General features: G+C 43.6%; 2 protein-coding genes across 3 annotated transcripts; both read right to left on the bottom strand.

The window, feature by feature from the left end:
- Positions 1-1,347: 1,347 nt before the first annotated feature.
- On the bottom strand, positions 1,348-9,385 carry LOC131925747 (STAM-binding protein-like). Its single transcript, XM_059281132.1, has 6 exons — positions 9,379-9,385; positions 9,110-9,153; positions 8,859-8,996; positions 5,728-5,840; positions 4,711-4,810; positions 1,348-2,583 (listed from the first exon to the last, which is right to left on the bottom strand). Exons 1-6 carry the CDS (start codon positions 9,383-9,385, stop codon positions 2,527-2,529), a joined length of 459 nt encoding a protein of 152 aa, XP_059137115.1. The 3' UTR covers positions 1,348-2,526.
- A 215-nt stretch (positions 9,386-9,600) lies between these two features.
- LOC131922466 (STAM-binding protein-like) lies at positions 9,601-22,720 on the bottom strand. Of its 2 annotated transcripts, none has more exons than XM_059277273.1 (7): positions 22,449-22,720; positions 16,964-17,046; positions 15,791-15,999; positions 13,258-13,330; positions 12,912-13,001; positions 12,199-12,490; positions 9,601-9,863 (listed from the first exon to the last, which is right to left on the bottom strand). In XM_059277273.1, exons 1-7 carry the CDS (start codon positions 22,453-22,455, stop codon positions 9,616-9,618), a joined length of 1,002 nt encoding a protein of 333 aa, XP_059133256.1. In that variant the 5' UTR covers positions 22,456-22,720; the 3' UTR covers positions 9,601-9,615. The 2 variants fall into 2 exon arrangements, with proteins under 2 accessions (XP_059133256.1, XP_059133249.1); XM_059277266.1 differs by lacking the exon at positions 22,449-22,720 and adding an exon at positions 20,167-21,225.
- Between the last annotated feature and the right edge of the window lie 887 nt (positions 22,721-23,607).

Below are 23,607 nucleotides of genomic sequence, written 5' to 3'. Positions count from 1 at the left end.
ATTAAGTTGAATGTAGTCTTGGATTCTGGAAAGGTTTCAATGCCCAAGATGAAGATCCTGAGCCTTAAGAAGAAAGCAAACAGGAACACCTGTATGTTCTTCTCATGCTGCTTCCACATTCATGGGTTATCATAGAAACATTCAAGTCCCTGCTGTGAGATACTTCCTAAGCATCTTTAGTCAGGGAGGCCCCAGGCTTCTAAAACAATACAGACTAGTACTATTTCTCTTGGTTACACACCAGAAGTAGATAGTAAGACCCTACTGTTGAAGACACCACCTTTAGTTCTTAGCACACAGAGAAATCAGCTGAAACTGATGAGCAAACTTCCTCTAATGCTGCCTAGCTTTCTTTGTGCAGGGTGGTCCTATGCATAGTGCTGGGAGAAAGTAGGCATCAGTGTTCCAATTAACTATGCATTCTACATACTTTACTGCTGACCTGCTGCAGATGATGTGCCCACAGATATGATCACGGCACTATTGCTATGACAGTAACCAAGCATGTTCTAGTTGGGTATTTGGCCTCTTCCCAGGATGTAATTCATGTGGGTGCCATACTTCTAGTGCTAAGCCCACACACTGGGGCATAAAGAGGACAATGGGGAAACATGCTACTGTCATTTTTCTAAATGGACGTGTTGTCAAAATGCCTCTCAAATACTTATGTATGTGTCCAAAGATTAGTACTGCTTTCCCATTGGTCAGAGAAGCTTCTTGGCATGGGGAGTGGTTAATACACTGAATCATTTACTTGTCAAATGGTTGAGAAAAAGTGTTGAGTGTTTGGTTCTAAATGAGACATCACACACACACACTGTCACCATTCAGAGGCATGGTGTAAAATGACGCTGAAACAATGTAAGAGGTGGAAGCTGGAGAGGAGTGCTGTGAAAACCTCTTTTCTGGACAGGACAAGGGCTTTGCACTTAGGAAAACCCAACAGCTATGTTTATCTCCACTAAAGCTTCTCAAGGGGGAGTGCTTCAGTATTCCAGAATGCATGGTGTAGGGGTTAGTGCTCTAACCCTAGCTGAGGAGTGATTCATACTTCTTTAGGGGGAAGGAGGAGTCATTTTTCTTTAGGGGTGTAGAAAATGGGAAGTTGCCCATGATTCAATAGAACCCCACAAGCATGCACATGCAAGAAACCCTGATTAAACTCAGTGGGTTGTTCAAAATAGAAAACAGGGCAGGCAACTTGGCTTCATACAACAAGACCCTTGACACCAAGCCTGACAAGTTTAGAATAGGGGTTTCAGATGGGGTAGGAGGAGCGTGGGTGAGGGAGGTGAGGACTAAGTATGATCAAGATCAATTATAGACATACAGAACAATGTCAGATGCTTAAAATTTAAAACCACAGCAATGAAATGTTTAATCCCAACCCTTGAGAAGCAGAAGTAGGTGAGTTTTTGTAAGTTCCAGGTCAGCCTGGACTATAAAGTGAATTTCAGACTAGACATTGCTTCACACTGAGATCCAGTCACAATAAATAAGAAAGACAGAAAAATGAAAAAGGAAATAAAGGAGAAACAGGCAACTAGGACAAGGTTGCCCACCAGTACCTACTAATCCTATTAGCTGGCAATCACATCTCTCACTTAACATGGTTATGTGACTCCTGATCAGAAGGAAGACTCAAGAGCTTGACACAAAACTCAACTTTAATTACAGAACTAAATAGAATTTTTAAGAAACTACAAATCTGTTTCAAAACACACTTATATAAAGAGAATACAGGTTTCTGTGAAATTTATGGGAAATTTCTAGACAGGGCCAATGTGACCAGAGAGTGTGCGCCCGAGCACAGTTCATGGTGAGCTGCTTTGGCCAGACTGTCACTGGCAGTGAATTTGTCCCAGCATCCCTTGCGCAGGACAGCATTTTTATTTGCAGTTTGCTGTAAGCATTAGCCTCAGTGGTGAGTTCATCAGAGCTAGGGAACTTTACATACTTCAAAACAAGCTTTTTAGGTAAGTAGACTTCTCTCTCTTGGCCAAACATCCTTTAGAGTTGTGTTGTAGCCAGAGTGGTCACTCAGGAGGACTGTCTTCAGGACAGTGAGCCTTGGCATTACAACCTGTCCTCTAGGCTCCCTGAGGCAGGTGAGGCAAGCCAGCAAGTGCGTGCATTGGGCCCTTACTCCTATACTGGATCCTGGCCAGAAAATATCATCTAAAACTAATAACAAGTAAACTATATAATAAAATCAATTTCTAGTCATTATGAATGACTGATATACTATTCTAATTCATTAATAGAGCACACATCAGTGTCTTCCTCTGGGCTCTGTGAATGAGGACAGTGTGCCATTCATACACACCAGTGAACATACATGACAAAGATGTAACATACATGAAACAGATGTAACATACACAACATAGATTGAACACATATACATATACACATACACCATCCTACATTCACTCACATATAAACAAAATACACACGCACAATACACACACACACACACACACACACACACACACAGGCTCCCACTGATTTAGGTGTGTGGGATTTAACTCATCGCAAATCTGTGACAGTCACCAGGCTGTTTTGGATGGTGACGTGACTGCAGTCCTGCAATTGGAGAAAAGGAAATGTGGTTAAGGCATGGACAACACCTGTTTTGAAACAGCTTATACCTTTTCTATTATACCAAAAGAGAGCTTCATGTGACCCAGGCTAGAACACGTAACCTAGGTATGCCAGAGGGATCCTGAAATTACTCTCTTGCCACTAGCTCCAAAGTGCTGGATTATAGGCAAACACCACCATGGCAGATTTCAGTAGTTCTGAGAAATGAGTCCAGGGCCTGGTGCTTGAAACAGGAGCACTCTCCCAACTGAGCCACATCCCAAGCAATAAGCCTCTGATTGGAGAAGCTCACTGAAGTTACATAGTTCTCATCCTAGCACTGAAATCCTGATGTCAATAGAAGCAATGTCAAAAGATCTGGCACCCAACACTCCTACCAAGTTCTCCACATGGTCGGATTCAGTGTCTCCCCGTGTATCTTTGCATCTATTTTCCAGAGTCACTTGTGAAACATTCCTTTATTAAAAGGGACCAGGAAGTTCAGTGCAGTATTGGAATCATGATGTCAATCAGATGGTAAAGGGGACCTAATAGTCCTTGAGGAGATACTCACACTTGGCATACAAAGTCATAAGGATTTACCAATCTGAAAGCCTGGCTATGTAGCCTCAGCTGGCCTCAAACTTGTGATCTCCTGCGGCAGCTGTCTAAGTGCTGGCGCTACAGGTGTGCTTCACCATGGTCGGGTTTGGAGGAGGTCTTGCCAATTGGGAACTTGAGAACTGGTGTTTTAGACATTTTTTGTTTTTACTTGTGCAACATCTTTCAAAATTCTGGCACCGAATCATTTTGTATTCCAAGATAGAGCTATTTTTTAACAGATCTTTTTTAGAAAGATCTTCCCCGATTCAACTGAAAACCTGGTTTGATCCATGAGACTAGAAAACAGGGACTGGAGTATGGTACAGTGTTTAACAACACCCACTGCTCTTGCAGGGAAGTGGGCAGTGAGCAATGGCTTGACTCCAGATCTAGGGCATCTGCCAACTTCTTCTAATCACACAGGCACTAAACTCATGTGAAAATCCAAATAGAAAGAGAATTAAAGTCAAAACAGGGTCTACTTTTAAAAGACTACACAATGAAGTTAAAGAAAAAAAATGAAATAAAAGTATATATATATATATATATATATATATATATATATATATATATATACTTTTTAAAGAAAGCTGAAGTTTCCTTAGGTCTTATTTTACTGTTAGGATCAGGAGTATGATGCAAACTATATATAAATACACACACGCGTTCAGTATGATACATAGAAAACACATACTGAGTTCTACCACTTGGAATTAGCACTCTGATCTCAGTATCTTAGCCTTCCTTCAATCTCTGTGCTGTATCCCTCAATCTTATATATTTTATAGGACTGGGTTCTGGTCTTTTCACTATGTTGTTGCATTCCTTCTGAATCAAAGTGGATGAAAAAGTCCAGGCTAATGTGAAGTAAAGTGCCAGAATCTCATTGATCTGAGGCTGATCTGAGGCCCTGAGGCCTGATCACACTAAGTGTGTTGTTATCACAGATACAAACTGGGAGAAAAAAACCACCTCCCTAGGCAGGTGAGCACAAAACTTCAGAATGAAATATGCTTAATTTATCTATCTTACATGGCTTTTTCTTTGGCACTCTGATCACCCTCTGAAACCTAGTAACTGACATTGATGAAGAACAAATGAATAAGTAATAAGCCTTGAATAAGCTAATGGATTCCATACTTTGTGGGTTATTTCTTTTCCCCATGTTACTGGGGATGGAATCCAAGGTATCAAGCATGCTGAGGACACACTCTGCCCCTAAGTCCACCCTAGTCCCTCTTCCTTTATCCTCTCAGCAGCCTGTAAAGTACATAGTATTAGTATCCCCAGTTATCAGGAAAAATGGTCCAGATGGCCAGCACCCTCAAAGACAGTAAATGACCAGGTTGCAAATATAAGAAACTGATATCCACAGCCCACTGCTTCCTAGATACATGGTTATTATGGATTTCTAGGAAGGTGGGTGATGAGGTTGATCTTCCATGAGGATCAAAAAGATGTTCAATCACATCAGCTCTATGTCCTGGCTGGGAATATGGCCTTGATTTCTTGTACACAGATACGTACACAGAAGAGAGCTGAGTCCTGATTATGAGAATGAAATCCTCTCTGTGGACAGAATGCTATTTCTTTTAATCCATAAGAGGTTAATGTAAAAATTCCGACTCTGAAATGAGAAAAAGTAAAATTACAGTCGAGCAGATATCCCCCGTCTCTTTCTTCTCTCTCCTCTCCATCTTTCCTCTTCTCCCCCTTCTTTTCCTTTCTTTTCCTCCTCTTCCTCCTCCCCTTTCTCTTCACCTTTCTACCCTTCTCCCCTCCTCTCTTCCTGTCTCTCCTCTTCTCTGCACAACTCTTCCTCCCTCATAGACCATGTGGAACTCCTTCTCCTATTCCTAGTCATCATTGTCATTGTCCTGTTAGACCTTGTCTTCTTTGTCATAGTCTCAACCACCCTCCCTCCCCCTCTCTTTCTTCTCCTCCTCATCCTTTTCTTGTCCTCCTCCTCCTTCCTCCCCTTCTTTTTACCCCTGTACGTGTACCGCCCTCTCTGTCTCACTCTCTCTGGATCCCTTTCTTGGCCTAATGATGCAAAGGAACTCAACAGTAGAAATGAGAAGGAAGAAGAATCAAACAAAAAGTTAGGTCTGTTAGGACAATCATTTTGAGTAACAAGTTGGGGGTGTGCTGAAACCAGGGTCCAATAGCCCCTGTGAGACAATATCCAGTGTACAAAAATTTATTACAAAACAAAACAAGATGATTCATTGCTTTCTCAACATTAGCTCTGCCGAGAAACTCAGATTAACATGACATTGGGAATGATAAGAGATGACACTCGTATGCAGTGTCCAGTGTGGAATTTCTTTAACCTCTGACTCTTGAAGTCACTTCTTGAAGATGGAGCCCAGCAATGGTGTCAGCACGTCTTTTAAGAGCAGCTGGTTTTAATTAGAATATGCACCTTAAAGGGAGGCTTTCATAGCAATCACTTAAGACACTCTGGATATTCATTTTCACAGTGTTCTGAGCCATGGAGCATTTTGCTCTTGTACCATCCAGACCTGAATCCTACATACTCACTGTTTATATTTGGGTGCACACACCACTGCAATGGATTCTGGGAGCATCTTCTGGTAGCAATAATGAGTGTGTAAATCCACACTCGACAAGAAGGCTGTCTGGGTTGGATGGGTCTGAGAAGACAAAAGAAGCCAAGAATTCCCAGTGAGCCCCATGCCTGATCCACAAAGGAAAGCAGTCCCTAGGAGCTTCAACAACTGGTTCCCACCATGAATCCCGAAATCACGCCAGGAAAACACTCTGGTCTAGGTGGAGAAGGAAGAAGGAATTATCTCTTTTGTCTTCCTGATCCATAAAGGTCCTAAGCTGGTCATTCACTGAGGACAAGATCCCTTTATTCATCCAAGCCTAGTTATACTGACTGCCTAAAGAGTAACCAAGTTTTGTCCTTCAGCATCTAACTTACCTCTGCTTCCCTCCTGCTAACAGCAGACTCTGATTCCATCTCCCTCAGAGTTCCCATGACTACTTCAAACATCAGTTCAACAGACTCTCAAGGTCTTCAGCTCCAAGCCTTCAAACCTGCCTCTGAGACCTCCCTATGGGATTTCTCCCTGTTAAGAGGAGACCCTTCTGCCCTTCGGGTGTGGTGCTGTAAACACTACTGCCACATTATCTTACCCCTCTTTCCTTCCCTCCCCTCCCCTCCTTCACTTGCTCACCAGGTGTAAACACACATCAAACAACTGCATGCCAGAATGGGGAGGAACCTAGCAGATGTTAAGCCAAGAAAGCCAGATGTGAAAGTCATGTATCTATCCATTGCATTTCAGGACATAAGCAGATATGAAGTACTGATAGCAGGGAGGGGGCACACTTAGGAGATTAACTCTATAGAGATCAAAGTAGAGACAGTTAGAGCAAGAGGGGGATCAGTCTCAGAGGAAGGAATTTGGAAAGATGGACCAGGCTCTCAGCAAATTCCTCTTTCCTCAAGGAGTCATTAAACTCTGCTGTTCATATATGTACACTACAAGTAAGCTATATTTTAAATGTCAAGCACTTGTAAAACTAAAAGTCAAAGAAAAAACTAAAGTGAAGGAAACAAAAAATAACTAGACAAAACCATGATGAAACCATTTCCCAATTCTTGTACATGTCCACACTCTGTTAACCCAGCTCTGCAAAAAGCAGCCTCATCTCTCTCCCTTTAGCCTAGAATCTTGGTCTAGATAGATGTGATCCTCAATATGGCAGTCCTGACAAGCTCCACAATAGCAGTAATTTCATCAGATGGCTTTGTTTTCAAGCCACGGTCTGCCTGTGTAGCACAGGTTGGTGCCAAAGTCACCATCCAGCAGGCCCACCTTCCTGAAGGCTAGGCTTCCAGGACTGTGCCATACACCAAGCTTTCCATGGCTTATTTAAACCTTGCAGTCTCTACCAACCAAGGCGTAAAAGTCATTAGCCACCATTCTCAATGAGCTGATCCTCTTCTGTTGGAGCCTGTCCCTGGGTCACATACTGAACTCATTCCCCCACTGTCCCTGCTGTGCATCTTCTGTGAACCCCATAACCATTTCTCCTGCAGCCTGTGTCTCTGTCATCCCCCACTGTGTTCCCGCTCTCCTCATTAGATCTCCTCCTCAGCTGTCAGCCAATCACTTCTCTTGCTGTCAACACTCCTTATTTACCAGGTTTTCTGGACCACCTCCATTCAGAAGCTACACAGATTCCTCTCCTACCTTCACTGGGCTTCCCCAAACCTCCATCCAACTGCCAGCAAAGGCTCCATAGATGTGATATCTCACAAGTGCCTTAAATTCCACAAGGTAGGACTGAACCCCACTTCCAAAGTCCATCTTCCTCTAGATGCCCTACTAATGCTTATGATAACTGCCATCCCCATGGGTCCCACTCCAAGCCTGCCCTGTCACAGACTGGACAACCTCTATTCCTCAGCCCCTGGATCCCTGAAATCCCACATTCCTGTGCACATGGCCATCACCCTCTCATCGTCATTGGAAATCACCAGCTCCCAAACGTTAACTGACCTCCCCACTGTTACCAGCCTTGAAATTCCTTCATTTTACCTTCTGAGTCTGGCTTTGATCACATCATTGTTCTGCCCAGAACACCCAAAGAGTTCTCCCTTTACTCAAAAACAGATCTGTTCTTTCTGCCCTCACCCGACAATGGAGAGCATGGCTCTGAAGGGTCATGTCAACACAAATCTGCCATCCTTTCCTAATATCAACCACAAATCCCAACGGACAAGACTGCTCACTGATGCAGGACCACTTCCCAAGGAAGCTCTCCTTGGGCTTCTTTGTAAGTCATTATAAGTCACCTCAAGTGGGACTCCTCTTTCCATGAAACCCACAGTGCCCTATATTTATCTCCTGAAAAGTAGAATGGACTCTGCCTCATCAAAACTGGTGCTCATTTTCTGTGTGATCTCCAGGCACAAAAGGACAAATTTCCATCTGCCATGCTATATTATTGTTAGGCAAATCAGTAAGAATTTATGTAACTGGAGCATAAAGATACAGGAAACTTCCTCACGTATCAGCAATTCCCAAGCTGTGAGTACAAAAGTACTTGTGATCTCGCAAAACCTAGAAATAACCAACTGATTGTGGCTTACACCTGTCCCATTCTAAGAGAAACTGCATGTTCTGTGAGTTTGAAGCCATGAAAATGAGAGAATCATTCAGAAGAACTCTCTAGGGAAGGAACTCTATTTCCTTCAAGATCACCACAAGCCTGCACAGCATGGCCAACTACTTGAAAATCTTGCATGAAGGTGCTCTTTTGGTGTGCACAAAGCAAGTGCTTCTCCATAAAGACAAAATGCAATCATTAGAATGAATTATCTTGACGTTAAAATACGTCCAGTCATACAGCTTTTAGGGACATGGTCTCTACACCATGTTCTCATACATCCTAGGAAAGCTACCATTATTCATCTATTCACAAAGTATTGGAACTTTGAAGAATTACTTTGAGTAAGAGATAAAATTAGAAGAGCTGGAAATACACCAGGAAACGTGCCTTTGACTCAACGCTGAAACACTAGTGACTGCATGTGCTTAGAGACAGATGATCTGGAATGGATTGACTTTGTGATGAGAAAGAAATAGGCAGTGTGTTTAGAAGAGGAGCTGCCACAGGGAGGTCAGTTTGCTTACATGAATCCAACCTAAGGTGAGAAGCCCCAGCTCTTCTTGAATAAAAAGGAGTTCCTCCTCGTTCTCCATGGAACAGTAATTAGACTCTCCCTCCTGATCCGGGATTATAATATGACTGATGTGGTATTCTTCCTTTTCCTGCCAAGAGAAAACAACTTGTTACAAATCCCTGGCACTGTCAACCCACTCTCTCATAACACAAGTAAGTGAAGCCCCCACCCCAGTGAATGACTCTCATCCTTCTCCCTCACCTCAGTGTTTCTCCACCTTAACTGCTCCAGTGCTTTGCTGGGAACTGTATGAAGGCACAGAGGATAAGATGAACCTGACATGTCCCTCCTAGCACATCCTGAGACTAGAGTCTTCCCTGCAGCAGGCAATAGGTCTGATTGAGGGTCTTGAAGTGTTTAATTTATATTCCAAGGCTTACCACAGAGTAGGTGGTCAGACCAGGCTACAAAAGGAACTGAGTCCTCTTCCTTTTAGAAGTAGTCAATGTGCCTGTCTCCATGTCTCATACCTGACATTCTGCCTGACAACCTGCCTGCTTTTACTTCAATGTCTCACTCTGTATGTGAGCCAGGTTTGAACTTGTAGGAAGCCTCCAGCCTCAGTTTGCCAATGACTGGGGTTACAGGCACTAGGCACCACTAGAGTGAAAATTTCTAGCTATAGCACTGAAGCAAATTATTCAATTCAAGGGACTCTGAAAAGCAACCAATTGCAAAATCATCAAATTCAAGGTGGCCAGGCCTTGTCATCCATGGTTCCTTCTGTGGAGTGATAAGTATAGACACAGCCCCTGGATATGTTTTCTGGGAGTCATAGGAAGCCAAGGGGGAAGAAACAGTCTCAGAACAAGGAGCTTTCCTATCTTTACCAGGGTACCACATAAGACTCCGCATGTTTCCACTCCTTTTTTTGTGTTGTTTTTGGCAGAAAGCAGGAACCTATCCCATAAGTCTTTTGGAAGGATCACAGGGCGGAGGCCTTTGGAGTTCGGAACTGCAATGGAAAAGAGAAAGAAATCTGAGGTTACAGGGCCTGGTGTCCCTGAGCAGAACTCAGTCTGGTAGCCTGGAGGAAAAACACAAAGTCATTGGTATTCTCTACAGCAGCCCCTCTCCCCATGATGGAACCACAAAATAGGCAGGGAGTTTTTTTCTCCAAGCTCTGGCCACAGCTGAGTGGTAACTGTGAGCATGGTCTTTACTGTCAGCTTAAGCGGATGGAACAACATATTTCTGGGTGTGACCATGAGTTGGTTGCAAAGAAATTTCTGTGTGGGTTCACAGACTCAGTGAGCAAAGGGCCCTCTCAACTCTGGTGGGTAACATGAAGACTAAACAGGACAAACAGGCAGAGAAAATATAAACTTCTGCTGAGTCCCTCCTGGGACAGACATGTCTTCTTTATCTGTGGTTCAGATCTCCAGGTCTGCTGGCCACTGGACTCTCAGGTCTGGACTTAGTTTTCCCTGGGTCCTCATGGGTTTTGAGACTGAGTTTCACAAAATTGGCTTCCATTGTCTGTACCTTTCAGACTTAGACTGAGCCAAACTACAAGTATTCCAGAACTTCCACTTGAGGAAAGCCTGTTGTGAGCATGCTCAGTCATGCAGACCATTTTCCCCAAGAGTTTTGAGGCCACAATAAACCCCACCAGATTTCAAGAGGTTGCAGTTGCATGAAAGCATACAAAGATTTTCTCAAGGTCATACTATCACAGACTGTCCCTAATAGGGTATGTCGTAGGGATGGAGGAAACCCTTGAGACCCTGGAACTACAGGGTCACCCATGGCACACACCACCTAGAGAAGTCGCAGCCTCAAATCCAAATGTGAGTGAAAATGGTGCACTTAGCTCAGCAAAGTTCCAAGGACAGATGGCTCCACTTAGCTGGAACCAGTCATCCCTTTCCTGATTATTCTCTAGTCCAATAGGTTCCTATTGAGCAGCTTACTCTTGCTTTTTCATTACATTACACAGATGTGTAGATTGCTGAGTGCACAGGCTCACAGCTGGGAAAGGCTAACTCTTACATCTGGAAATGTGTGGATTGCTTAGTGCACAGGCTCAATTCTGGCAAAGGCCGACTCTCTCACCTGTGCCTGACTGAGACAGAGCACTAAAAATTGGCTTACAGCTCCTCCTCACTCAAGAAGAGATTTTTGACTCTTGCAAGGCAAGACAAGAATCAACCAATACTTTAGAAACATCTGAAAAGTCAGCTTTGGTGATGCACACTTGGAATTTCAGCATTTGCTTGCTGAGGTGGCAGGATCTCAAGTCAAGTCTATTCAGGATGTAAAAGTAGATGTTACAAATGAAACAAACAACATAAACCAAATGAGATGAGATACTTGAGAACTTTTTTTCAGAAATATTTGTGTATTTTCCCTTTAAAATCCTTTCTGTATGAACTGTGAGTGTGTTTGCACATGTCCGTGATCTGTGTTTGTTTTTCAGAATGTCCATGCTGATGTGTGAGCAAGGATGCACAGGTGCTTCAGCACATCTGCAGATGTGAACTGACTGCCTGGAGTGCTGATCTTCCCTGGCCCCTTTGGTCCAACAGAATCTCTTCTGTGCTTCTGTGTCTGCCCAGCTAGCTGTGCTGTAAGAAACCAGGTCTTCTCCTGTCTCCCTGTCCCATCTCACCTGAAAAGAACCTTGAATGTAGAGGTGGCCAACCACACCTCACTGTCATGTGCTTTCTGGAGATTCCATCTCAGGTTTGGACACTGTCACTGCTAGCGCTTCACCCACAGAGTCAACATCTCTGGCCCTACTTGAGGATTTTTTGTGAGAGTCTACCAAATGCTGAAAACATAATCTCATGCACCTGAAATTCTGTTGCCCTCACATCTCTCCATTATGTCCTAAAATTATCTGAGAGTCCAAGTTTCACAAAGTAACCATTTCTTATGATGGAAAATGATTTAGTATTTTCTTAATGTGCTTCTTCAAATCTCTACAGAGCTCAGAAAACATGAGGATCTGAACTCAAGCAAGTTTTGAGGAAACTTATCTGAGTAAACTAAGTTAAAGGTTATTTTGACAAGACAGTTAGATGGCAGGAAGGAACGAGACAACACTCATCACAGGAGGTTCTGTTACCACAGCAAAGTGGATCCGTGGAAGCAAACGGCTGAGGACATGGACAAGGGGAAGGGACGTTCTCTGTGTTGCTCAGTGCCCTAGACCTCGGACACCTGTGCACCAGTACCGCCTTACTTTACTGGAGAGCTGCAGTCTCAGTTTTGTGTGGCTGACCCAGATGCAATGGGAAACACTTATACACAAGTCATTTCCAAGTCATGGACCTGTGGTGACTCACCTGGGCTTTTCACCACCTTAGTCTCCCCAAGAGTGTCTGCTGAAGGGGTGGGGGTTATCTCCTCGATGGCTTCCTGTGGGCCACACACCACTGTTTGTTTCACAGGTGTGCTTCCTCCTGAAGGCTCTTCAGACTTTGTAGATGTTGGTGTCAGGCTGGGGCCCACCTTTCCACGACTCATAAGTCTTTGTAGAAGAGAGCTGAATTTGGGGAAGTCTCGGGAGTTTTGTCCATGATTTTTTCTATGCTTCCAGAACGCCTTGTTTTTTGCCTCTTCCTCTTTTCTTTTCTTCTACAGAAAGAAAAACAGATTTAGGTTACGTCTTCAAATCCCAGAAGAAAAAGCCTTACCAGCAAAAAAGATTTTCAAAGTATAGGTCTGTTTAGGTCTGACATCTCAGCATAGGGCTCATGGAGCAGCAGTTCTATGGAGAACAGCCACCACCACCTTAGTCAGTTCCTGTATAGCCTTCTTCAGTAACAACCAAGTCTCAATATTCTCAGAGTCCTACTGCACTTTGTGTGTGTGTGTGTGTGTGTGTGTGTGTGTGTGTGTGTGTTGGTTCACCTGGATAAAGTGCATGTGTGTTCAATTGAGTGTGGAGCCTATCCATTGCATCACAGACTCACTGAAACGACAACACAACACAACCCCAGGACACAGGCTGAGCAGGTGACATACAATCCTCCTTCCTCCATGCTCACACACTGACCTTATCTATGTAGACTTCATACTCCTTAGTATGATTTCTTCGGAGTGTGAATTTAAGGCTCTTAACTTTTTCATTAATGTTATTTATAGTCTGCAATACAAAACAGAAATGAAGAATTAGAACAGTTCTAATGTCAGAAAAGAGAATAAGAAAACAAGTGGGGAGAAGCATCAGTATCTCATACATGACTTGAACCCCATTTCCTGCCATCCCTCTCCTCTGTACTGCTATGCTGAGGCAGCATCAGCTCCCATCATACCCAGGGTCATGATCTGTTGCTTTTTTCTAAGTAGTTCACTGCTGTTCTGGAGATTTTAGATCAGTCACATAGACAATGAAGACTCACCTTGTTGATTTTGGATCTTATTCGAGCTGAAAGACACTTATTCGGGCCTTTTCTGAGTTTCTCCATAAAGAGTCTAAAGGAATAGAGCAGAGTGACTAAGATGGACAAAAAGTTACAAGTATCAAAATGAGGCCCTGAAGAAATTCAGGGTTTGAGAAGTTCATGGAGTGAGTAAAGGCACACCCTGAAATCCCACATCCCCTTATCCCCCAGTGCCTGGAGAGAGAAAAGTCTTCACTCTTCTATCTACTGGTACATTCAGCAAACATCAGCTATCAAGAAGTATAAAACAACCTCTGGAGGCATCACAATCCCTCACTTCAAGCTCTACTATACAGCTAAAATAATAAAAACAGCTTGATACTGGCATAAAAACATGTGGACCATGGAACTGAACTGAAGACCCTGACATTAATCCACACTCCTATGAACATATGATTTTCAATAAAGAAGCCAAAACTGTACAGTGGAAAAAAAGAAAGCATCTTCAACAAATCGTGCTGGCATAACTAGATGTCAACATGTAGAAGACTGCAAATAGATCCATATCTGTCAACGTGCACAAAACTTAAGTCCAAGTGGATCAAAGACCTCAACATATATCCAGTTACTCTGAACCTGAAAGAAGAAAGTAGGTAGTCTCAAACGCATTGGCACTGGAGATCACTTCCTAAATATAACACCAGTAGCACAGACACTGAGAGAAACAATTAATCAATGGGACCTCTTGAAACTGAGAAGCTTTTGTAGGGCAAAGGACATGGTCAACAAGACAAAACAACAGCCTACAGAATGGGAAAAGGTCTTCACCAACCCCACATCTGACAGAGGGCTGATATCCAGAACATATAAAGAACTCAAGAAATTAGATATCAAAATAACCAACAGTCCAATTAAAAAATGGGCTATAGAGCTAAACAGAGAATTCTCAATAGAAGAAGCTCAAATGGCTGAAAGACATTTAACGAATTGCTCAACATTCTTAATCATCAGGGAAATGCAAATCAAAATGCCTCTGAGATATCCATCTTACACCCGTCAGAATGGCTAAGATCAAAAACACTAAAGACAGCTTATGTTGGAGAGGATGTGGAGAAAAGGGAACACTCCTACACTGTTGGTGGGAATGCAAACTGGTACAGCCACTTTGGAAACCGTTATGGCGCTTTCTTTAAAATTGGCAATCAACCTCCCTCAAGACCCAGCTATAGCACTCCTGGGCATATACCCAAGGAATGCTCCATCATACCACAAGGACACATGCTCATCTTTGTTCAAAGCAGCATTATTTGTAATAGCCAGAATGTGGAAACAACCTAGATACCCTTCAACTGAAGAATGGATAAATGAAATGTGGTACATATACACAATGGAGTACTACTCAGAAGAGAAAAACAATGACATCATGAGACTTGCAGGCAAATGGATGGAACTAGAAAACATCATCCTGAGTGAGGTAACCCAGACTCAGAAAGACAAACCTGGTATGTACTCATAAGTGGATACTAGATGTAAAGCAAAGGATAACCAGACTGCAACTGACAACTCCAGGGAGGCTACCTAGTAAAGAGGACCCGAAGAAAGACACAGGGATCACCCAACGACAGAGAAATGGATGAGATCTACATGAGCAAACTGGGGATGGGGGGGGCGGTAATGGAGATCAAGGGTCAGGGGAAAGAGAGCTTAAGGGAGCAGGAGGTCCCAGCTGGATCAGAAACACAGTGGGAGAAGAAGGAAAAAGATACCATGATAAATAAAGACCCCGTGGGAATAGGAAGAAGCAGAGTGCTAGAGAGTTCCCAGAAATCCACAAAGATGCCTCCACTATAGACTACTGGAAATGGTCGAGAGAGTGCCTGAGCTGACCTACTCTGGTGATCTCAGGGCTAAATATGACTGGTGAGACCTTTACCATCATTCCCTTCCTCAAACACACAATGTTCTTGTCATTAAGACTATAGGAGTCATTCCCTGGGGACAGCTCTGCAATCTTATTCTGCCTACCCAAGTATGGTGAACAGCTCAAGTACTGTGCTGAGCCACTCCAACACTAGGTGGTCCACAGCCCAGTCCTCTGGTGGCTGTGTAGCTACAGGAAAGGCTAACCTCTTTGCTATACCAATCAATAGGCTACAGGATGTAGAGAAGAGGAATCTGGCTCTGCCACACACAGCAATAAGCCTACGACTGGCTGCCTGGGTAGAGATAGAGCACTCAAAACACTCACCAGTGCAGACACATCCTGTTCATCTGTCAACTCTTTTGTCTAAAAGCTGGGCCCTGTGGACACAAGCTCAAGAACTCTCCTACTCATGAAGTCCCTTATATGGGATACCACCAACTTTGGTCCTCATGTCTTTGAACAGTAAGGAAAAGCATGTGTCAGATCTGCCAGAGAAATCTGTCATCTGATTAAAAGATGACTTTTTCAAGTTCCATATGGTCAGCAAGGGTAAGAAGCATGAAGAGGAGGATAGGATGAGTGAGGGATCAGTCATGGGAAAGGAGGTGGAAAACTGCAGGTTCTCACGTTGAAAATTTGTGATACATCACAAGTGCTTCCTCTGTGAGGCCTTGATTTAGCAGGACTTCTGCTTTTATCTGATAGGTCTTCAGTTCAAGGTAAGATTTCCAGGAAATGTTATTATTGATGTAAATATTCTCCAGAGAGCTTAAAAGTTGGAACTGCTCTTGGGTCAGAAGAGTGGCATTGTTATGTCTGCGAATGGTGCTCCTGATCTAAGAAAAAGAGAAGATGGGGAACATCAAAATGCATCTCCTGCCATCCTGCCATTCTAGCAGTCTAGAACACACAAACATGCACACGCACACGTGCACACGCACACACGCACACATACATCTCCCTAATGAAATTAGAGTAAATAAAACACCACATTGGTGATTCAGCTCAATAAATGTATGAACAAACCCAGCCTGGGATCCTCTTACTACAGTAGTAAAGAGGTAGAGTTGGGAATAAGGATGTCTGTGTCCTTTGAAAACAATATGAAGGAGCTCTTGATTAGCATTTAACCTAAGGAACAGACCTTACACACATTCAGTGAGATTCGCACTAGAAGACATATGTAGCTATGAGTGGTTGTGCACACATCAGAGGATTGTGCTTAAGCATAAACCCAACAGTTACCACACCGGCTTCTCCTGATGATACCAAGGCAATCAGAGAGCACCTAAGCTTGGAGGAAACCCTATTCATGCCTTCCACAATGCAATCCCAGCTGGAAGCAAAAGGATTTGTGATGGGGTGCCCAAAGTGATTTAATTAGTATTTAGGATACTCAAGTCTCCAAGAGCCTTTGTGAGACAATGAGCAAGGAAAACTCAGTTCCTGCTATTTAAAGATTCCAGGAACTAAGGCTCAGAAGCAGCAGAAAAACCAAAAAACCTTTGGGAACTGTGAGTTCCGTGGACCACAGCATTGCACAAGCCTTTCTTGAACCTTTCTTGGCTGTCAGTGTCTTTGAGAGCAGAAGTGTAATGAATTCTAGAGACAAACTGCTCACACTATTGACCTGCTTTCTGTGATCACACTTCTGATGAAAGACAAAGTAAGACATGTCCACCAGGGAGAAAAAAAAGTGAGGTTCGCTAGTTTAAACATAGAAAAGGGCACCAGGCTTTTACATTTGCTCCATAGGATTACATACAAATGACCTCTCTTTTCAGCAGCAATGAGACTTACCTTCTTTGGAGCTCCAGCAATGAAAGGTCCTTTAATATCTGGACAGCTCTGATGGTCTGTGAGCCAAAGTGTGAGAATATCACCTGTTACCAGATACAAGTAGTTAGGAAAGGAGCTACTTTGCTTCTCCAATGATCAATATTAGTTTATGTTAATTTACGTATTGCTAACTCACTGACCATGATGGCCATGGAGATACAGGCTTTAATCCTGCAATTTCATGGCTGAGATAGTAGTTACAACCTGAATTCTATTTTAATTTAAAAACTGGGATTAAATAAATTTTTTCAAGAGTTTACAAAGGAGATCAATTCAAGATGGCAGTGGCTGTTTGTATCCACAGGCCCATGGAGCAGCTCTAAGGAGCCTGACAGACCCAAGGAGGGTCAGATTGGAGATAGGGCAGCAGAGGATGAATCTGAGAGAGCACAGAATCTCAAAAACAACTAAAACATGGTAGGGCGTATGGGAAGATGCTTTTAAGAAGTGGTCTCATGAAATTGAAACAAAAAAGAAGAAGAATAGCAGAGTAGATTCCATACATGGGCCAGAGATAAGTGAACCTACAGCTGCTGAAGCTCACACTAATGGAGATGGAGAATGGTTCATTTTCTGGATTGGGTTAGCTCAAAAAGCCTCCAGAGACTGTGCTGTAGCTGGAGGCCATGTTGGTGTCCATAAACCATGCTGCCACCAGAAACCATATGGAAGTCAATGAGCTGTGCTGCCACTGGCTGTTCCGGGTAAGGAAGCTTCTTTTGCAGTGGTAACAATGACTGTAGACTCATAGTTGAGAATGCGAAACCTATCACAGAAGCCTTTTCCCACCTTCAAATAAAAAAGGAAGCAGTCTAGACAGTAAGCCACTGAAGAGAGTCCTTAAATTGTGATAAAGATGCTGAAATGTAGCTCTTTTCAGTTGATGTCTTCCAGCAGGAGATGTGGCTGTTGAGTGTGGGGAAGGACTCAGTTATTTTAAAGGGGCTGGCCAATGAGACTTTCACCATGCTCCAATGACTACGTGGAAAACACAAATTAGAATTTATGTATTTTTTTTTCTTCTTTTGGGCAGGCACAGGGTGGGAGAATGCCTTTGGAAGGAATAGGAAGCTATTTTGATCAGGTGCATTATATAACAATGCCAAATAATCAGTAAAAATATGTTAGAAAAAATGTACAATGAATAGAAAAGATTCCCTTAAAACTCTACAGGGATTTATTTTTAGGGCATGCTCTCCAGGAACTCGTTATGCAACAGAGGGTGCTAGCCATGAATTAGTGGTTACTCAGCTATCTCAGCTCCCAAGTGCTCAGGGGACACTCCTGAATAAGCAGTCCTGTCCCTGAACTACTTTTAGAGAGTTTCTTTTTTTTTTTTTTAATTTTTATTTTGCAATACAATTCAGTTCTACATATCAGCCACAGATTCCCTTGTTCTCCCCCCTCCCGCCCCCCTCACCTTCCCCCCAGCCCGCCCCCCATTCCAATCTCCTCCAGGGCAAAGCCTTCCCCACAGACTGAGATCAACCTGGTAGACTCAGTCCAGGTAGGTCCAGTCCCCTCCTCCCATGCTGAGCCAAGGGACCCTGCATAGGCCCCAGGTTTCAAACAGCCAACTCATGCAATGAGCACAGGACCCGGTCCCACTGCCTGGATGCCTCCCAAACAGATCAGGCCAATCAACTGTCTCACCCACTCAGAGGGCCTGATCCAGTTGGTGACCCCTCAGCCATTGGTTCATATTTCATGTGTTTCCGTTTGTTTGGCTATTTGTCTCTGTGCTTTATCCGACCTTGGTCTCAACAATTCTCTCTCATATAAACCCTCCTCATTCTCGCTAATTGGACTCCCAGAGATCCACCTGGGGCCTAGTCATGGATCTCTGCCTCCAGATCCATCAGTAGTTGGATGAGGTTTCTAGCACGACAATTAGGGTGTTTGGCCATCCCATCACCAGAGTAGGTCAGTTCGGATTGTCTCTCGACCATTGCCAGCAGTCTGTTGTGGGGGTATCTTTGTGGATTTCTGTGGGCCTCTCTAGCACTTTGTTTCTTCCTATTCTCATGTGGTCTTCATTTACCATGGTCTCCTATTCCTTGTTCTCCCTCTCTGTTTTTGATCCAGCTGGGATCTCCCACTCACCCAAGCTCTCTTTCCCTCGACCCTCGCCCTTCACTACCCCCACTCCTGTCCAGGCTATTCATGTAGATCTCATTCCATTTCTCTGTCATTGGGCGATCCCTGTGTCTTTCTTGGGGTCCTGTTTTCCAGGTAGCCTGCCTGGTGATGTGAGTAGCAGTCCAGTCATCCTTGTTCCACATCTAGTATCCTGTTATGAGTGAGTACATACCATGTTTGTCTTTCTGAGTCTGGGATACCTCACTCAGGATGATTTTTTCTAGATCCATCCATTTGTCTGCAAACCTCATGATGTCATTGTTTTTCTCTGCTGAGTAGTATTCCATTGTGTATATGTACCACATTTTGTTTATCCATTCTTCAGTTGAAGGGCATCTAGGTTGTTTCCATGTTCTGGCTATTACAAACAACGCTGATATGAACATAGCTGAACAAGTGCTCTTGTGGGGACCACAGCAGGAGACACAGTTGCTCATGTGCCCTGGACAGTCCCAATTCTCTACCCTGAAGGTCCTGTCCTGAGGGTTGCTCACTGATCTCTAGGTAGGACACAGCTGCCTATCCAGCCAGCTCCTCCAAGGCAACCCTACTCATGGATGAGTGGCAGATGTGGCCACCAGTTCCTCTCACATCCCAACACTACTGCTCAACAGCACTAACATGGAAATGCTAACGTGGAAAACTGAGTGGAGGGTTGATGCTGCTGCAGTGGAGCATCTTGGCTCTGAGTGTGCCTATCTACACACCTGGCTCTTTCCCTACTTCTGTGGAAATGCTCTCAGGAACTACTTGAGTATTTTGTCTACACTGAGCTCATAAACACTTAACACCTCAGTGAGCCCAGAGCCCAGTCTGTCAGATATTCCACTGTGGAATGTAAAGATCCATTTAGTGAGAGAGGAAATGTTCTGTCCAAAATCATAACCCCACATAGATCAGGGATAAGATTCTAGTTAGGACAACAGCTTCTAGTTCAGTATTCTACCCATGATTCCACACTTTCTGGACTCCTCAAAGTGTGTGGGAAAATTGAATGAAAGAAATGTTTCAATTTCTTTACTTACCAGACATTGTTGGGAAGATAATAAAAACACAGTTATAAGAATCAGATAAAGAGACAAAAACACTGTCTGGATTCTGAAACAAAAAACCCACATGTCCAGGGTCAGAGATACTGGACACTGAGGAAAATTAAGTTTGTCAGCATCATAAAGACCAAAAGACCATTCAGGTACTGGTGGGCTGAGAGGTAGAGTGATGTCATAAAACTACACTGGTACCCTAGTCAAAGACTTCTTGAAAAAAAGAGCAAATAAATTAGAGATGCAGACCTGAGTTTTGTTGGGTTCCTATCTTTTCTTTGTACTTCTATGATTCCTTATGATCTGCAAGTCTGTACTCTAGTGAAGACAATGACTGTGAAAATGAAGAAGCAGCTTCAGTTTGAAAGCTGATCCTGAAGGCTCATAGGCTCTGCCACACATTCGACAATTCATGTGTTCTCCAGAGGTCAGAGAAATAAAGGACCCAGCACTTTCTCTCAGTCCTTTCTAACTGAGCTAGCAGTGTGTGCAGAAAGAATTCTATTTTCTTATTTTTTTCAGGAATAAGTTTGTCTTTGTGACTGAAGCTGGCTTGAGATTCACCATTTATCCTACATTTGCCAACAACCAGCATCAGTCCTCCAGCTTCAGCCTCCTGGGTGCTGAGATTTCACCTATGAGCCCAGACACTCAGATCAGAATTGTTATGATATATCTATAGCATGCTTATTTTCATATTTTTTCTTTTTTTTTTAGAGACATGGTTTCTCTGTGTAGTTTTGGTGCCTGTACTGAATCTCGCTCTGTAGAGCAGGCTGGACTCGAACTCACAGAGATCCACCTGCCTCTACCTCCCAAGTGCTGGGATTAAAAGCAGGCACCACCACCCAGTTCATTTTCATAATTGTTAAGCATCACCAGTATTCAAGAAAACAGCAGAGAAAAAACAAACACAAAAGGTTTCTTTCCTGACAAGTTTGCTGTCCTAGTTACACATTTTTCCAGCCTCAGTTTACTTCCTGGTCTACTAACCTACATGTTCACTAAATCCATCTCTGTTTGCCCTGTGCTGAGCAAATTACTCCATCACCAGAGAAATTTATTATTCAATGAAGTCTTTTGGCTCCCTTCAGCATTCAGTCCCATAAATCCTATGTTACCATGGTTAACACCTCCAAGTTCCATGTTCTCCCTTTCCTCCATTCTATTTTATCCCCCACCACTGCATTTTTCTGTTTTCTTGACTATCTCCAGGTCCAGGTGGCCTGTTCCTTTTTGTAAAAAGCCCCGAAGTGCTCTTCCAATAGCTTCAGCCTCCCTGCCCTGTGTTTCTTCCTCCTCTCTAGTTCTCTTTTAACTAGACAGAAGACTCCAAATATTGGGAATGCTGATTTTTAAAACTCCATTGGTTTTATTGTATTTCTTCAAGAATGGTCTTTAACACCCAGGCTATCACCAAAGTCACTGTGCAGCTAGAGACTGGCATGGTCTCCTTGATTCTTCTGCCTCTGTCTCCCAAGGGCCAAGATTGCAGGGGTATGGCACCATGCTCTGACTAATCACATTAGGGGTTTGTGTTGAGTCTGAGCCAGGGTTGTACAGCTATCTGAAACTGCACAAAACATGGGTGAGGACCTTTATTATCAGGAAGGTGCCTGTCATTGTCCCAGTGTGCAGGTGCCAGAGAGAGCACAGCTGCTCCTGTCGTTCACTGTATCAAACAGTCCTGCTTTAGCAGGGACAGCAGACTTTCCTCGCCCCCACTGCTTTAGGATACATGTGAGGACACAGAAGAGGGAGGGACATCTGCCTAGCCAGAAAAGGTCAGCTCATCTCAGCTGCGAATGGAACACTGCCAGACACACTCTCGAGTTCCCTTGTATTTCACCACTAATGTTGACCAGCACCAACTGTGAAGTATCATTGTGGGAAACTGTGTGGAGGGAAGTGTCTTGGCCCTCAGTTCTCCTCATTACATACCCAGCTCTCTCTCTCTCTGCTTCAGCTGAAACAGTCCCAGAAACTTTGATTTTCTTCTCTATGTCTTGCTCCTAAACACTCAATACCTCAGAGAACCCTGAGCCCTGCCAGCCTGTTATCTCACCAAGGAAGGTGAAGGAACATTCACTGAGAGGATGAGGAAATACTCTGTCCAAACCTCAACCCTAGGGAATGTCAAAGATGAGACCACGTTAGGGCACCAACCTCTTGTTCACCACTTTCCCCTCTATCCCACATTGTTTTTATGCTTCCCAAGTTAGTGAGCTGTCCAATTAAACAAACATTAAAGTTTCTTTTCCTACCTGACATCTTCAAGTCAGGAACAGAACAGGAGTAGGATCTGGATAGAGGGATGGGGACAAAATAGGAGTAGGGTCTGGGTAAAGGGATGGGGACAAAACAGGAGTAGGATCTGGATAAAGGGATGAGAGAGTGGGTTGTTAGGTTTCGCAGTAAAAAAAATCACGTCTGTGCAGGATCAAAGATGCTCAGTACTGAGGCACATTTGGTCACACACGGCAACCTCAAGACTCAATCTGGTGCTGATTGGTTGAGGGAGGAATGATGTCATAAAGCAGATGAAAGAAAGCCAATAGGATTCCCAGAAGCCATGTTTAAAAAGGGACAGTTGAAAAAAAAAAGCGACAGTTGGACACCTGCAGGAAGACTAGAGCAGCTTTACATGGCTGCAATCTGAGAATCTGAAAGCACATAACCCAGATATGACAATTTCTAGTCCCAGACCCTTAGTTCAGGAAGAGTGTCAAGTGTTTCACACAAGTGATCATTAATAAAGTCATTTATTATTGACACATGATTTTCACATTTCAACAGATAAAAATGTATTTAAATGCACAGATGATGTCCTTGGTGAGCATCTTAGATACTGTTTTATTGCTGTGAAGAGTCACCACAGCCAAGACTACTCCAGGTGGAGCTCCAGGAGTCCAGTTGGTGAGAGAGAGGAGGGATTATATGAGTAAGAGATATCAAGACTATGATTGGATAAAGCACAGGGACAAATATCCAAACTAGTGGAAACACATAAACTGTGAACCAATAGCTGAGGAGCCCCCATGAAACTGGACCAGGCCCTCTGGATAAGTGAGACAGTTGATGAACTTGAACTGTTTAGGAGGCCCCCAGGCAGTGGGACCAGGACCTGTCCTCAGTGAAGGAGCTGGCTTTTTGGAACCTAGGGCCTATGCTGAGACATTTTGCTCAGCCTTGGTGCAGGGAGGAGGAGACTGGACTTGCCTCAACTGAATCTACCAGGCTGAGCTGACTCCCCAGGGGAGACCTTTCCTTGGAGGAGGTGGGAATGGGAGGTGGATTGGAGGGGGTAAGGTTGGGGCGTGAGAGGAGGGAGGACAGGGGAATCATGGCTGATAAATAAAGTTAAATTATAAAATAAAAATATTTATTAAAAAATACCTCATCTTTAGTGAAGTATACCACACC

Source organism: Peromyscus eremicus, chromosome 1 (assembly GCF_949786415.1).
Source record: "Peromyscus eremicus chromosome 1, PerEre_H2_v1, whole genome shotgun sequence".
NCBI classification, from domain to species: Eukaryota; Metazoa; Chordata; class Mammalia; order Rodentia; family Cricetidae; genus Peromyscus; species Peromyscus eremicus.
The sequence above is the reverse complement of the archived record's forward strand: the minus strand, read 5'-3'. Positions and strand labels throughout refer to the sequence as shown.

Excerpts from the sequence above, each read along its gene's own strand:
- LOC131925747 (XM_059281132.1), bottom strand. Across the intron at positions 4,811-5,727 it reads TGTGCACCCAAATATAAACA|AGTCGGAATTTTTACATTAA; the intron begins GTGAGTATGTAG and ends TTCTCATTTCAG. Across the intron at positions 2,584-4,710 it reads AGGACTCAGCTCTCTTCTGT|GACTGCAGTCACGTCACCAT; the intron begins GTACGTATCTGT and ends CTCCAATTGCAG.
- LOC131922466 (XM_059277273.1), bottom strand. Across the intron at positions 13,331-15,790 it reads ATGTATCACAAATTTTCAAC|ACTCTTTATGGAGAAACTCA; the intron begins GTGAGAACCTGC and ends CTATTCCTTTAG. Across the intron at positions 13,002-13,257 it reads TAAGATCCAAAATCAACAAG|ACTATAAATAACATTAATGA; the intron begins GTGAGTCTTCAT and ends TTTGTATTGCAG.